Source organism: Lepisosteus oculatus, chromosome 13 (genome assembly GCF_040954835.1).
Source record: "Lepisosteus oculatus isolate fLepOcu1 chromosome 13, fLepOcu1.hap2, whole genome shotgun sequence".
Lineage (NCBI taxonomy): Eukaryota > Metazoa > Chordata > Actinopteri > Semionotiformes > Lepisosteidae > Lepisosteus > Lepisosteus oculatus.
The window spans coordinates 19,446,374-19,463,173 of NC_090708.1; the positions used below are offsets into that span (position 1 = coordinate 19,446,374).

Below are 16,800 nucleotides of genomic sequence, written 5' to 3' on the forward strand. Positions count from 1 at the left end.
TCTTTGTTAATAACTAACTTAATATTTACTCAGCGTCTCATTGCAGAAGGCCATTGCTTTCTCAACTAGAAAACATGGAAGCCTCTGTCCCACCCCCAACCCCCCATGCCCAAATTACCACCAAACACACAACTGCCATTCTTTCACAGTTTTTAGGGCAAAACACACCAAAACCATCTAGCATCTACTGATTTTTTTAGATCACTGACTTCAAATCAGTGATGCTAGGGCACCATCTATTTAAACTTACTTGCAGCGCCAGGAAGCAGATGCTTTCAAATGATGAAACCTGCCGTGGTAAAATTCTGACTTGAAAACCTTTTCTCATAACTTTAAATGCTTGTTTGGATTGATCGGAAGTTAAAGAGCTCTGCGGTTGACTCGCAGGGTCAGCTGCCAGGGGAATGCCACTAGGGTTTAGGACTGAAAAGCAAATGATGGCAATAACTTCTTGCATTCATCCAGAGCTTGACCCAGGAAATCAAGCATTTCGGTGCCGCACACACCTGTATGATGTACGGTAGCCAATCTGCATCAGCAGCCCCTGTACACGGCAAAGTGAAGACTTGCTTTAATTAATTTAGTGGGCCAACTTTAGAAAGGCCAGATGGTACGAGCACAGAGTTGAATTTAGCCAGGACGCTGGGGTTAAGACCCCTACTCTTATGAACAGTGCAATGTTGTTTTTTTTTAACAACCATGTAGCCAGGGCTCTGGTTTTGATGGATGACTACTCCTACAGCGCAGTGTCCCCCATCCCTATCCTTGGGTCTCCATCTTGAAGTACTGATCCAGAGGATTCAGAGCCACCTAGTAGTCCATCAACACCATGCATACAGCAGTGCCCCAGTCCTGCCAGGTCCAGCCTTTCTTAGCTTCCGAGATCAGACTTGAAACAAGAAGAGCTGAGGAAGTGGTGTGGATCAGCTCTACTGCTCAGTCGGAGACTCAGTAACGTACTGATGTACTGTGGAACACGCTATGTCAGGGGCTTCTCCTCAAGAGATAAGAGGGGGGAAAAAAAAAGAACAGACCAGACAAGTTCTTGTAAATGAAAACAGATATTTTAATGGAAGATTGGTGCTTTCTGTACAAGAACAATGTATTTACATCCCTCCTGTGGGATTATGTACACAGATGTATCAAGAGACAACAGACCTTGAACAGGTATAAATTAAAACAATAAATACTCAAAACAGGAGTTGCGAATGAGATGACCCCAGTCTGGGCTGGGGCACAGGCCTCCTGCAGTGATATGTGATATGAGTGACTCCTCTGAGCACTGTGCCCCATGGAATGCAGACCTCTTTGTGGCACCCATAGTGTCAGACCATGAGGAAAACCAACAATCAGCCAAACTGCTAAGAACTTTGAAATAAACTCCACAAGGGTGTGTTATGGCTGAAGTGGGTGGTGGGGAGGGCCAGGATTGTCACCATTCTCACCTTTTACACTCGACAGACTTTCGTTGAATGGAATAGAAAAGGCAACCGCTGTTGTCAACCTCTAAATCACAGAAAACATGCCTCTGCCACTGTCCCCTACAGCTTTGATGGGAGGAGAGGTGTGTTCATGAGGGGAAAAGGACCTTCCCAGGACACTGGAGATTTTCAATTTCTGCTAAGACGTGCAATGAGCCCAGTACCATACATTTGACTTCACAACTCCCTCCCCAACCTCCATGTCTCCCCTTTACAGAACCACCATCACACTGGAGCACTGCTCCTTTGAAACAGTGACAGGAGCATTTTCATGTTTTTTTTGTGTGGAAATCCAGCTCTTTTAAAATGACAGAATCACCAACACAAACCCTTCAAGACATCCAAGATCAAGATAGATGGAAGTGGGGCGAGTGTAATCGAACATTAGATTCCACATCCATTGTGTAGCTGACTAACAGATACATGGCAACACAGAGTACATCTCACAAAGCTGTTGGTTGTAAATGTGCAGTACAGTACATACAGCATGGAGACCAGCACTCTCATTTCTAAACTTCCATGAAATTGTATTAAAACATGCATCTCCGCCTAAAACCTTGCATATTTAAAATCCTTTTCATCAGGGTTCTCCAATACACAGCGGTCGCTTGTGTCCCACTTGACTGGCTTGACGCCCACACACGGGACTGCAGCAGGGCAGAGCAATCACAGGACGGCAGCCTCCTGCCAGTATCGACACACAGGCCGGTCGAAAGTGCCAAAAAAAAACACAGGACAGGGAAAGAGTGGGTGTGCTGGGAGCTCTGGGAAAATGTGCTTTCACATTCTCAATCCTACCCTTACTGCAAAGGTTATCTGGAAATGTTTAAAAATGTAACATTTCCGGTTTCCCATGACCAGCCCTGACAATATGTGGCCGGGGACTCTGGGGACATTCTTCTGGCACCAAGCAGCAGAACCAATGCATCTGGAAACCCAAGAGCAGGGATTTCAGATAGAAGAAGGACTGGATGCCATAGTTTACATGCACTTATTAAAGCTGACATATCAATCTATGATGGGAATATGCCAGGTTGGGCAATTTTGAATCTCTTCGTCTAGATTAGCAACAGCGAGCTCTGCGAGCACTCAGGGGGTCGCCAAATATGAACCCACTAATGCATTTTAATCTGACAGGTTTCACTTTTAAAGGACGTGACGTTTGTCAACAATGCTTTGTTGTGTATCTGATCACCGACATTGCGGAATGCATTTTCCTAACGAATTTGTCATCTAGATCTTATCCATTATATGCAAGCAACTGTTTCTAAAACTACAGCTTGTTTGATCTATGTGGAGATACGGGAAATTAAGCTGTGTGCAGCAAAAAAACGAATCCATCGCATTATTCTACACCAGAAGAAACACTGTTGCCTGTTCCTCGCTGTACTGCCACTTGAGCGGTACGCATCACTGACTTTATGACTCCGCAGCACCAATGTATTTCTGATATAAATAAACAGCTCACACAGTGTTCACTCCTGCAATCTGATGAACCCAGGAAGGCAATCAGCGTGGGAACTAACAACAAAACAGTGACTAGTCCAGGAATATGGGCGACTGGAGACTCAGCTTAGACAGACTGAGGAGGAGGCAGATCAATGCCCTTCCCTTGACCCGTTACTGACAGGCAGCAGCGCTCGAGAATTCCCTCTTCTCAGAAGTTGCTCTCTTACTAGAATGACAGCTGACCCAACACTATCAAAAGTGGCTAAAAAAGAAAGCAAAAGTAATATGTTCAATTTGATAGATAAGATCCCATTAAATAGCGAGCTCTTCAATTAAACAAGAAGGGGAAGTACAATCGTTTCTGACATGTTGTGCAGAATATCATGTCCTGCAAGGACACACTTGAGTATTGAGCATCATGTCTGTGTGGCCTAGGTAACACAACGGTGTTTGTCGGCCGCATTCTGTTAACTGTTTAAGAGCTCTGATGGCATGTCACTACATCTCTCATTGACAAAACAGGAACAGGACAGTTTTGGGTTAATTAAAATAAGATGTTTCTGAGCAGAACACACCCTAGGTCTGCCGCTGCAGATGCTACCTGGCTGGGCTCACCCTGCTTTCTTCCCTGTCAGTCACTTTTCTGACTTGGAGGGGTTCAGTTGTAACCCCACAGATGCCAGCTTTGCACCACTGGCGCCTCAGGCAAGCACAGACACCCTATGTCTGAACCTGAGTTTCCTCTCTTACTAAACAGGATAACCACTGCCAACAACACCTCAGCAGAAGGGTAAAACTAACCTGTCTCATGATGCTCCACACAAAGCTCAAGTTCCCAGTTAGTGGGTGAACAATCCAAAGCTAGGTGAATTCTGCTTCACAATGAAATGTAAAGCTGTCAATGAAGGATCAAAAAGGTGTCACAGCTCCTCCAGTTACAAGATAACAGCTCCTGCTTAAAAAACCCCAAATGTCTGAAGAATTGTGAGGCCCCACTTTCAAAGGCCTTTAGATTTCTGAAAGTCAGTGTAAATACATCACAGCATGAACGGCTCATTGCGTTAAAAAAGCCAGTTTCGAGGTTCTTTGATCATTTCAAGACAACACAAAGACATGTTGTGCAAAGACGTCAGAAGGAAGCATTAGGAGAGCTTCATTAACCAACAGCACGCAGAGTCAAGACACTGCTCATGTGTCAAATGAGAAGGATTATCATGACATTATCTGTGAAATTCATTTTGCATCAGACAGGACAAACTGAGCAGTCTAAACAAGGCTGTAGGCTTCTTTCTGATCAAAATGAGGTAAAATATTAGCAATAGCTTTTATCAAGTAGAATTATACAGACTTTGCAGCCTTATCAAGTTAGGGCTTACAGTATATAACTGTAATGCGATATAGAATGGTGGTTCTAACATCAGGGGAACTTGTGCTTGGCAAATTCTTGACACTTGGTAAACACCCTCTACAAATCTGTACTTATCTACAAAAGAATAGTACAGAAAACAGTACTGGGAACAGCAGCATGAAGTTGTTTGCATTGAAACCCTGGACCATTGCAAAACTGAGAAATGTAGAAAAACACAAGGCAGCAGGAAGGGATTTAGAAAATGATGGGTATATCCAGCGCAAGGGCACGGCGCAGCAAGTCCGAAAGACATGGGTAGCAGCCAGTGACTCATGGCAGTGGGTACACTGTGTACTCACCAGCAACTGATTAAAAGCACACACAGGGGACAGGACAGCGGAAAGAGCAACTAATCTCTCCTCTTCATACCTAGAAAAGGGGGCTTTAGAATACAGCAGAGAAAACACAACCCTGCTGACTACCACAACCTGTCCATGAGGATGCCACTGTATTAGTACCTGTCAAACAGCAAATAGACCTGTGTAGACACAAGGAAAACAGCTGTGCTTTGTTAACACAACAGACAGAGAAACATGACTGTCCTAGCAAAAGAAAGGACAAAACAATATCAGGTTACCAGTAAAGCTTTACGCAAGAGCTCTTCAAGGGACAGTCAAAACTGTTGGGCAGACAAAAAATCCTTGACTGTGGCTTGCTTGCTCAAATACTGAAAAATACCAGGATTGTTTTTTATATGATGTCTAACGCATTTTAGACATTTAGAGAGCTCTTGTTACAGTGAAAAACTACTGTAGGTTTTTGCTTTGTTTTTTTTTCCCCCACTTTGTTTCCGTTTTTGTAAATTAAAAAATACTGTTTTTCCAAGAAAAAGCCTACCCCCTTCCAAAAAAATACTATCCATGCACATGAACGGTTTTCCATTTCTGTTCTAAATTACACACATTCCTGGAGCACTAGTCCATTCCAGGTAGATATGACACTTCCCTAGTAATAGTTTTAACCTTTGGCACAATTGGGAAAATTAATGTAAAAACAAATTCAGCACTGCTATTTGGTAGTTTACCACAGCTACAGTGCCCAGTTCATGAACCCCCTAGGTTGGTCTGACCCGTTATAAATTTTAGACCAAAAACAATTAAAGTCTTCAAAAAAAATAGTAAAATAAACATATCAAACAAAGATATGATAGTTTTGAATTATTTAACAAAATGATAAAATAGTAAATAGCCTCTTTTGAATAAGTACATGAACCCTTAAAGAAAAAAACTTAAAATAACTTCCTTACACTTATACAACACTTTTCTGGACGCTCCTCTCAAAGCGCTTTACAGGTAATGGGGACTCCCCTCCACCACCCATCTGGATGATGCAATTTAGATTCAGTAGCTGCTGGCACTTCCCTTAGCAACAAAGACTAAAACTGAACACACAGATCAGAACACATTAGAATAGCTGAAGACATGATTTTACATTTTGGATTGGCCAAAGTCAAAGTCTGGAACTAATCCTCACTGAAATGTTGAGGCAGGACCTGAAGTGAGCTGTTCATGCAAGGAAGCTCTCAAATGTCACCGACATGATGCAGTTTTAAAAATAAGAAAGGGTCTAAAAGCCTCTGATGCCAGAGACTGATCAACTATGTTTCCTATAAGTGTTAAAGTCATTTCTGCTCAAGGAGGTGCTACACGTTACTGAATCTAAGGGTTCACACACTTGTTCACACGAGGATATCTGCTTCTGGATCATTATGTTAAATAATCTAAATACATTTAATGTCTTTGTGTTATGTTTAATCAGATTATTAAAAATTTCATGAAGCTGCTTTAGGTCAAATATTTGAGAATACAAATGAACCCAGTGGATTAATATTTTCTAGGCTCTGTATATACAGTTCACTCACTGGGATCATGAAAAAATGAGCAGCTAAGAGATGATGTGAACATTTTCAGGTGATGTCAAAACAAAAGCACAGAAAAGACATATGTTGAAACATTAGACTGGTCAGGAACTCCTACTGCCAAAGAGTTTGACTTGATCCATTTCAAGTTAATCATGGAATTTCTGGTGACAGAAAAAAACTGAACTGGACAGAATTCAGAATACTTGCTGCTTATTGGTCAAATAAGGCATGGCTGTGTTCTGATTGGCTGTGCTGGTGTCCAGGATTTTTGCACGTAGGTATGACATCATAGCAAGTGTTTGGTCTGTTACACAGGAGTAACAGACTGGCAAAGTGCTGTTTGTGAACATTCACTGTTTTCTAACGTGGCTTTCAGAAGCAGCTCTTAGTTTTAAGCCAGATTGACTGCCACAAGGCAACAACTGCAAAACACAGGTTAGTTTAAACTGTATAAGCCCAAAGAGGGGATGAGTGCTGTTTTTTCAATAATCCAACTAAATTAATTCGTCCTCCACTCCATTAACAATATCTTGATTTCTAATTAAAGTTTTTTACACCACATACAAGCAGGAATGGCAGATAAAGGAATTTTCACAAAGTGAAAACTTGGTTTCTTTGAGACATTTTTCCTGATAACTCTTTACAGAAGTAAAGGCAGCTTTCGATTTTAAACAGCTGGTTTGTTAGACATACTAAATCCTTAAACTTAAGAAAAGGAGTTCACTCATGTAGGCCCTTTTCATGTTTTTTTTCCGGTATTAATAAGAACAAAGGCTGCTTTCCTTTCTAGTTCAAGGCCTTAGTGATGTTTTGGACAACAATCTTGCACCAAGGCAACACTATGAATGCAAGACCAAAGCATGAATCAGCTTCTGCTTGGAGCTGTGCCGGGATTGGTCGATGGCACTAGAAGGTGCAGTGTGATTGGCCGATTAATCAGACCACTTAAGGCACAACGAGCTTCTGGTTGGTCCACTGATCGAAGGTGTGGCTTAAAGGAATAGAGCACTGTTTGAAAAGCCCTCATGGGAGAGGAGGTGCAGTGATGTCACTGGTCCCTGTCAGAAAAGTCTCAAAGCACTAGGTGGGTGTGGGGTGGGAGGCATTGGGGCAGCACAGAGCTAGTTTGGAACTAGTTTGAGATGGACAGACATGAGCTTAGCAGCTGGTCACTGGAGACACTCAACCAAGAGCTCCGTGATGATGCACAGCCTGGTCACCTCCGGGGTCTGGAGTCACAAGCACAGGCTGTGAAGAGAGAGACTACACCTCGCTGGCAGGAGTGGTCCGGCTCAGTTCCCTGATCCCGTGCAAAATCCTCTTCATGTGACCCACTTTCGTCACCCCAAGATCCTGGGAAAATGAAAAACAGTCATCTACCAAAAAAGTATAAATTATTTTTATAGACGTCTTGTTAAAAGTACACCGACGATATAAAGTAGCAAACAATCCATGTTTTAAACAGCTCATCACTAGAATCTGAACGTTCAGAAAAGCATCGTCCAGATGACATGGACAATAGACATTAAATAGAAAGGTAGGTACTCAGATACAACGTGCAAGCTCTTATTGTCTCTCGCAGGTGATCCAGAAACAAGCATTCCACAGCAACGTGAATTTGTAATCTCATTTCAACATATCAACAAACACTGTGAAGGTTTTTCAGCAAGGATTTAAAAAAAATCATAGCAGACAGCCTATGGCTCCATTGAAACCTGCCCTGAGGGGAAAGACCAAGGGGCACATTGCAGAAATCAGCCCAGGGCTTTGGAGTCTTTAGAAGCAAACAGTCCATTAGTGAAGGGAAAGTCGATGACTAGATGTGAAGAAATGAATGAATTTAGGAAGCAGGTTTGTCAACATTAGCCTCAAACTTTACAATCTATCCAATGTATTCAAGAGAACCACCTGATTACTCAGCTCACTAATTAGAATATAAACTGTGTTACTTAGCAGACTAAAGTCACTCACTCACAGTGTCTCAGTGCTTATTTGGCCCAATCTTCTTCCTACCCAGAATTTAACTTTTAAAGACATTACTGTTTGCATTTCTGGTTTTCCATCCCACTCACTCACATTTAGCCAGATCTCACCTCCTCTGCCTGATTTATCCCACAGACAATACTCCTCCAAATATAAGGGACCCATTCCTAAGACCTGCCTTCTGCTGCAACTTGGAACAATATACTGATCCTTTCATCCCTCAAAACTAAACTTTTCCTGCCCTCCTGCTGCATCTTCATCTTAGACTTAAGTCTAAGTCTTAAGACTTAGACATTAGTTCTGATGTCCAGTTGCGCACTGTGCCCCTCCTCCTACAACTACAAGTCCCTCAGTTCTGAACTCAGGATCACATGACGCTATAGCCAGATCGCAAGTCCCCTGCAGGAGTCTGATGTGACAAACCCGATCACACACCTCCTGTGAGACGTGTGAGGAGGGATCAGAGAGGAGCATGCACGAGGTGGTGGGGAGGGGAAGGCGATACCTTGAGGTCGCGCCTCTCCAGGTGCAGGAGCTCAGTGCCCCGGACATCGTGCCCAATGAAGATTTCCTTGTATTCGCAGAGGCTGAGCAGTTCCAGCCAGGCCGCCACCTCCTCCGTTCCCCACTGATGCACTGTCAGAGAGGAAGCCCCTTCAGTACCCGCTCACCAGAGAAAGAGAGTGTCCACAGCCCCACCACATTCCTCACACAGAGCGCACGGCGCAATGGGCCACAAGTCAGGAGTGGAAGATCCCCACTGATCCACTGCAGTAGGCTGCTGCCTTTGACGCAGTGTGGGATTTACTGCATAGCATCCTCTATGTACTCTTTACAAGCCAGAGGATAGCCAAACAGCCAACCAGTAAATATCAACTCTGTTCTTTCATGCCCATCGAGCTTTATAAAAGATCCTGTCGCACCGATGGCCGATCAAGCCTATGTTATACTACTGTCATTTAAGGAGCAAAACAAGCATTGTATCTATGCCAATCTACTTGGAACATGAGAGAGGGCCATTCGGCACACCACGCTTGTTTGATAAGTTAGTAGTTTATTGATCCTAGGATCTCCTCCAGTCATATCCTTCAAGACACCAGGGAATTGTCTTTTAACAGCATGGCTGGGGAGGTTGAATTTGTGAATGCCTTTGAGGATTCTGAACACTTGAATCATTATCTTTTCTGTTGTGGCAGAGTACAACAGATATTGTTTTTTTAGAACAGACTTCTAAAAAGAGATTTTAACTTGCCATTCTGAGATAACTAATAATCAGAAATTACAGTCTGAGAGAAGCCTGGACTTCAGTAACAGAGTGTAAACATAATATATAGCACAAGTACACAAAAAACTGCTTTCTATTGACTTGTAGAGAGTTGAGAGAGAGACTTTGAATGTGGGGGGATTGTAGAACAATCTGTAATCACCAACCCTCAGAGCACATCATCCCAGATGAAAAAAAACAGAGTAGACTTCTCTGTGTGAATAAGACTGACATCTTAATCATAACTCGTGTTGGAGTGGTGCAACAAACTCACAGAAGTCTTTTAGCATTAAAGAAAGGAAGGTTTACTTAGAATATGGGCTCTCGATCCAGAAAATTACATGCAGATTACAGTACCATTCCTCTCAGTAGCACATTTCAATAGCAAACTGCATTTCCCTAAAAGCAGCACCACACTGTGGTAAAATGAATAGGGAGATGTTAAAAATCTACAGAGCCCATTAGACATGTTTTTAATTTCCATTGTCATGGAAGTTTAATATATTTTGTACAAAAATTCATTTAGCAGTCAGTCCATCATACAGAGAAATTTAGGAAGAGAGATTATATAACAACCAAATCGCATAAGACCCCATTTCCCCCTGATTATCATCTTGATCCCTCAGGCTGCAAAGCACATTTTCTGACATTGAAGCAGTTACGTGTACAGATCTTCATAATCACATACTCGGAGACCAAAGAAAAAATTAAAAAGGAAATGTGGTGTCTTTGCATTGTTTTAACCAGCACAGAATGTCACCGATCCCACCGAGTATACTGGCCAAAGTAATGAACACTTCCTCCTGTCTGTATTGGTGCCACAGATCCACAGAGACATTTCTTCTCATGGGGGGTGTGTTAGTAGGTCTGCATGTGTGAACTCGAGAGTATGCCGGGCAAGACTTTCTACTGCAATCAGCTTTGAGAGAGATCTTTTCCCTCTTAAAGCTCAGGGCTTATGCAAGCTACTAATACACAAGATTGGGGAGCATAAGCTTCCCTCACCTGCCTACAAGATCACCGCAGATCAGATTATAAGCATGCTCCTGTGCTTCCCAGTCCAGAGCGCAAGACCTGTGAAATGTCAGAGGTGACCATGACGTAGTAACACGAAACCAGCTCATAGTCTGATCTTCTGGCTCATATGGGAGCAGGGAATAATGAATTCCCAATCACACACTTTACAGCCCACATTCTGGTTTGTGCATGGGAACTCCATGACACATGACTGTTGATATGACACTACCGATACTACCCTGCCTGTGGAACAAGACCCAGGTTTTTAAGACCCCTCTTACAACTAATGGCATTTCATACCTGGTAGCCCCAAGCTGGCACTGGCCTCCTTATTCTTGTTATTCTTGTCCTTCTTAAACTTGGGCACCAGGCGAAACTTTGCGCTGCGACTCCGTTTGGCAAACTCCATGTGAGCCTGGAGGGGCAGAGGGAGGGAAATCGGTCAGACTCAAGGGGCAGGAAATGCTCTTTGCTTCCCCTGGATCAAAATGAAGAGCACATTCAATTAATTGATTATATGACTGCAGAACATTCTGAAAGCAACTTGGTCTTCTTCATAAAAACCCCCACATAAAACAGTCTGATAGTGAAAGGGCAGTAGGGTCAGACAAGATGACAGGTTGTACATTCCCCACAATGGGGGGCGGTGTATGGCTCTGTGACTAAGGATCTGGAAGGTTGCCGGTTTGTATCCCGAAGACAGCAGAGGAATCCTACTCCGTTGGGCCCCAGAGCAAGGCCCTTAACCTCAACTGCTCCAGGGGCGCCATATAAATGGCCGCCCCTGCGCTCTGACCCCAAGCTTCTCTCCCCGTTTGTGTGTCTCATGGAGAGCAAGCTGGGGTATGTGAAAAAAGACAAATTCCTAATACAAGAAATTGTATATGGCCAATAAAGTGATCATATCCTATCATTCCCAACAGCTTTCTGGGAAATGTAGTTTAGACGAGAACTGTCATCTCATCTGGATGCTGCACACTGGTGGTGGTGGAGGTGAGTCCCCATTACCTGTAAAGCGCTTTGAGTGGAGTGTCCAGAAAAGCGCTATATAAGTGTAAGCAATTATTATTATTATTAGTATTAACCCACAATCCTCTCACATTAACTTTACTCTATAAACCAACGTTTGTGAAAAAGCGGTGAAAGAAGTGTACAGGTTTTCTTGCTCATTCCAGGTAGGAGGGTACCTCGTCGTCTAAGGGCTCAATGACCTGGCACAGCCACGATATGTCTGCCAGTTTGCGGAGCTGCTGGTCTACACTGCTCAGGGCACTGGTCAGCTGCTCCTTCTGAGGAGGATCCAGTTGCTAGAGAGAAATGCAGAAAGGTCAACACCAGGACTCAGCACAATAGGAAGTGTGCGAAACAGCACTACCTTTTTAACTGCCATTGAGCTGCACTGTTTTTTTTTTGCCTAATTTGTCTACATATGATTCTTCTGACAAAACAATAGCGTATCACTTTATAAATGTCTGTGTTTACAGCAATGTTTTGTCATTCACTCGTCAGACATAAAAATGGTGCTGGCAGGTTTAATTCCCTTGATTAAATCGGGCCAGCATCAAGCAGTTTGCTACAGTTTTTATCATTTAATTTTCAGACTTCTCAAATCTAAGACTTTTCATCTATTTTCATCCATTAAAAATGAATCCAGAGAAATTCAAAATTTGGAAAGATTAGAAAAAAAGAACAGCAACACATATTCTGTTCATCGTGTCTCCACTTAATTAAGAAACGGAATCACGCACTGAAAAAGGCAACAGTCTTTCCGACTATGGGCTGACAGCAGTAGGAGTGTGTTACTGCTCCCTGTCTGTTGCAGCAGACTCTTGGCGAAGTGTGAATTTGGCACTTACCAAGCACATCTTTCCAGCCAGCAGGAGCTCTGTTTCGTTGTGCAGTGCTTTGACGTTGCTCACCATCTCCATCACCACACTGCAGTTCAGGCCCTGGACAATTAAGACACGGGCAGGTCGGAATGTCATAGGTTTCAACATTTGTCCTACCGCCAACAATCTGACCTGTGCTTTTAATTTAGTCTTCCCATATCTCTGTGTCTAGACAAGATGGTTGAAGTGTCCAAGAACACCAAGTGTTCAAGAACAGTTCCAAATGTTCAAGTATTAGAAGGCTGTTGTGATAAAGTTTCCAATGTCAGTGTCAAAATAAATGTCACACAGTTTTTAAAATCCTCAAAGACACTTGCAAAGACAACTCAGTGGATTCCTGCAGAAAGAACAGTGAAACACGACCCACAGAGCAAAAATAGAAACTATGTTTAAGTACACTTAAAACTGAGTGCAGGGGGCACTTCTTTACTCAAAGTGCTGTCAGAGTATGGAACAAGTTACCCAACTATTTTGTTGGAACATAGACCCTGGTTCCTTTCAAGAAACAGCAGGATGAGATTCTCACATCAATAGGCTACCAGCTACCAAGCAGGCCATTTCGGTAGAATTGCCTCCTCTCATTGGTAACCTTTCTTCTGTTCTTAATAGGCTGGCTTAAAAGAGCAGGGTATCTGACAATGGGGACCTGTCTGCGCAGGCCTGTGAATACCACAAGAAGTGCTATTTTCTTTCTTTACTGGTGAAGGGGGCTCTGCTCTCCATTGCCATTGATGTATGCAGACTGCAGCTGCAGGACCTACCTCTGTGTTCTTCGATTTGGCGTAAACAACATCCATAGACTTGGAGCTGGCGTTGACCGCGTGGGCGAGCTCCTGCTCCATGTTCTGGTGAGACTGGGCAATCTCTCGGATACTGAGTGCCCAGGGGAGCAGAGAACCATGGTTAACACAGAGGTCCATCCAGTTAAAGCACAAGAACACCACCGAAGGGCTGTGTGTATGGCTAAAAAATGTGTCATTAAAGACTGTACACACACACACACAGCACCTAGTCCTAAAGACAATGGCGTGAAACCAGTTTGCCCTTAGACATCTCACAAGGCATAAAGTTAACAAGGAGGCTCAGGAACTAAGATAAATCCTGCAGAATATTTAGTATCTCCTCTATACTACGTCAGAAAGCAAAGAAGACAAGAAAAGAAAAGACTAAAAAGTAGGGAAATCAGTATGAATTGATTCAGCATATAAACGTAGAATTAAGTTACCTTCATTACAGTAATAAAGGTAAGGAGGTTACAGGAAGGCCAAATGGATGTTCAGTATAAACCGCATTTTGAAAACCTTGCTTGGCGCCTGTACCTGTGAATGAGGGCACCGGCTGCCTGGCCGAAGAGGTTGATCTGAGCCGCTTCTTCCTCTGACACGATCCCTGGGTGCAGTGCATGCTGGGCCGAAGGGCGGGCAAACTCACACTTCTGCTTGTCCTCCCAGGACTTCAGGGTGTTCTCAAAGGCCTGAGAGAGGGAGGAGGGGGAGGGGAAGAGTCTGAGTGTAACCAGGGCGGACCGAGCTGGAGCCAGTGGGTTCTGGGGCTACAGATCCGAGCTGCTACCCACCCTGTCCCTGGTGAGGGTCTGCGTGCGGTTCTTGTGGACGATGCGGATGTACCCTGGAGGCTGGACCCAGGCCTCCCCGTCCACCTGCACCGGCACACCTTCGTCCCCCAGGATGGTGATCTTCACGGTGCGACACTGAGAAGACCAGAGGCAGCGGGAGGGAGACAATGAACAAGGTACGAGCCGTGTGTTTAAAACCAGCATTAGTGCACCACTACTGGGCTATGTTTACCTGGGAAATCTGATTTTAACAAAGAAACCCACAGAGAGAGCATGCAAACTCCACACAGATAGCTGTCCAGATACAGAATTGAACCCAGTGCTGCAAAGCATCAGTGCTAACCATTGCACTACCATGCTGCCTGACAGAAGTTTTTTTTTTAAAAAGTAATCTTTAGCTCTGAATTCCTTTGTGTACTGTATTTCTCAGTCTTGACTGACAATTAGAAAGCAATCCCTGGACATCTGAACACTACCTACATAGACAAGCACAGCACCCAGCTAATTGTAGGGAAGCTAAACACCTCAGCACAGCTGAGCAGTTTTATTTACAAAATGCATTCTGTAGAACTAAGAGGAAAGACAGCAGTTTTCTCGGAGATCAACTCAAATTCACATGTCATTTCTACATTATTCTATACCCTTAGGTACAACGTGAACTGACTCTTGTTAAATAAATGCAGTGCTAGTAAAAACACATATCTTTGCACACTGCAAACATCAGAAAAGCCCCTTTGTCAAACATCCATAGCCTTACTGATGACCTGTTACACAACAGGTGAACTGTAATGCTTTTAAACTTCAGAAAACCAGTCTTTACAAAATCAGACACTCTCCCATGACAATCTGAAAAGCACTTTCCCTCGCCTGCCTCCTCTAAGACCAGCAACTGACAAAGGTACAGCGGAGCCTGTAAACAGAAAGCCCAGGAGGCCCCTCTGGCACGCCTGGGCTCCTCTCTGGCCCTTACCTGTGCAATGCGATGGTGCTGCAGGTTAATGACCCGGGACACGGCCATCTGCATACTGCCGAACACCGCAACCACCTCCAGGATCTTGTCATCGAAAGAGGGCGCTGTGAAGGTCTGGAGGAACGAAAAACAAAAGACAGAAGTTTCTTCATTACCACCCATTATGTAGAGACAGCATCAAAGCCCTTCTTCATTCTCAGCATTTTAGGGAACTGATGCACGAGAGGGTCAGGGAGTTTGTCTCTTCATCTGTGCTAATAAAAAGTGACGGAAGCGCCAATGAAGTACTTTAACACTGCTGTTGACGGAAGTGTTTCAAATCTAAGGGATATAATGATATCTACAGAGTATATATATATAATACAAGGGTGTCTGTAAATAAGAGATGGATTTAGCCTACTAAACATAATGGTTAGTATTGCTGGGCAACTTATCCTTAGAAGAAAACCATTTTGCAGTAAAGTAGGAAATCTTGATGCTGCTGATAAACCACAGCCTTGTGCATCTGTCACAGAGGTTAACATGTACACTACAGGCATAGACCTGAGGTGATACCAGGATCTCCCCTAAGCCTAGTGTGACGGCAACTTTATAATTACTAAGCTGGGTTTAATATAAATACTGCAAAATCCCACAAGGTAGCAGAAAAACTAGAAAAGGTGCGAAGAGAGGTTTCAGAAGTTTTCTCACATCATCCTCCTTGGTGCCCCCCCAGAAGTTGGTGCCCCCGGCATAGCTGGGTATGTTGAGCACAGCAATGCCCTGCAAGCTGGGCAGTGGGATGGGTCGCCCGTCACACTGGGGAGAGAAAGAAATGCATGAAATGAGGCACAAGATCCATGGCTGGCATGAATGGGGGCTTACTGAAATTCATTTCCAGATCGTGTGTCACATTTCTTCTTAAGATTTACAATTCTAGCCAAATATTACAATTTCCAAACAATTAATGCGTGTTCACCTCTTTAGATGTTTAGCATTTAAAACAAGATGAACATCACCGAAAACAAACAAGCAAAGGTTAACTGCAAGCTGAAAAACATTGCGGCTGTAGAGCCCTCTCTGTGTGTGTTCACCATGGAATGACCCTTGACTCGTTCCTTTGCAGCCATGCATAGGAACAAGTTAGCCACTTGGACTCTTTTGCGAAGAAACACTATAGATCACGGCTTTCAAAGAAATGGATTGTCTTAAAATACGGTGCTTTCTCAGCTAACAGCTGTGAAACGAGATCTGGGTCTCGCTCGTGTGATGAGTGCGTGTCTCCTCTGCTCCTGCTGGGATTTGATCACGGTTGCACCGAGAATGCACAGTACCTCTCCCATAGGCATCCATTGGGCCTCAACACAGATTCAACAGAACAGCCCTTAGGGCCGTCTGCACAGCAGAATTCTACACTGGCCTGGTTTCCAGGTGCTGACATCACTTCTGGAACAAGCTCACTACACTGAGCCCTGTTCCACCAACACTGCAGGGGTATTTGCAAGCAGGTCCTTACCTCCAGCAGCACCTTCTGCTCCAGGTTCTTGTAGGTCCGATGGAGCAGTTCCTTCGTCCCCAGGACCCCGTACCACATCATGTTCTTCGTGCGGCTCCTGGAGAGCCAAGCCAGAGTTGAGAAAACATTGCTTCTTCCCTGGCCACCCCTGCCTGGCAATACTCTGAACTACTCCAAGACAGGAGCTAAAAGAACTGCTCTAGATATCTTGCGATGGAGTTAAGTCTCTGAACACTACCAACAAATGCATAAAATTTGGTTTTAAAAGATTCAACAGAACTAGCCTTCCACAACGTTCACTCCAGAAATAAATATCTAATCAATTAGCCTCTAAAACCCTCGCATGCCATTTCTGACCTACTTTTACATGCTCCTCGTCCTTCTGTTTTGAGAAAATAACATTTTCA

General features: G+C 43.8%; 1 protein-coding gene across 6 annotated transcripts in view; it reads right to left on the reverse strand.

Annotated features, from left to right (window-relative positions):
* Positions 1-1,042: 1,042 nt before the first annotated feature.
* LOC102694240 (diacylglycerol kinase delta) overlaps positions 1,043-16,800 on the reverse strand; it is a 48,615-nt gene continuing 32,857 nt past the window's right edge. For 5 of the 6 annotated variants that reach the window (XM_069197511.1, XM_069197513.1, XM_069197510.1 and 2 more), the window contains 11 exons: positions 16,394-16,490; positions 15,589-15,696; positions 14,899-15,012; positions 13,929-14,063; positions 13,672-13,826; positions 13,114-13,225; positions 12,320-12,412; positions 11,651-11,770; positions 10,764-10,878; positions 8,688-8,818; positions 1,043-7,552 (listed from right to left, as the gene is read on the reverse strand). In XM_069197511.1, coding sequence (XP_069053612.1) covers positions 7,463-7,552; positions 8,688-8,818; positions 10,764-10,878; positions 11,651-11,770; positions 12,320-12,412; positions 13,114-13,225; positions 13,672-13,826; positions 13,929-14,063; positions 14,899-15,012; positions 15,589-15,696; positions 16,394-16,490 — 1,270 coding nt within the window. In that variant the 3' untranslated portion in view covers positions 1,043-7,462. The remainder of the gene's footprint in view (positions 7,553-8,687; positions 8,819-10,763; positions 10,879-11,650; positions 11,771-12,319; positions 12,413-13,113; positions 13,226-13,671; positions 13,827-13,928; positions 14,064-14,898; positions 15,013-15,588; positions 15,697-16,393; positions 16,491-16,800) is intronic. The other variant, XM_069197515.1, reaches the window with a different exon arrangement.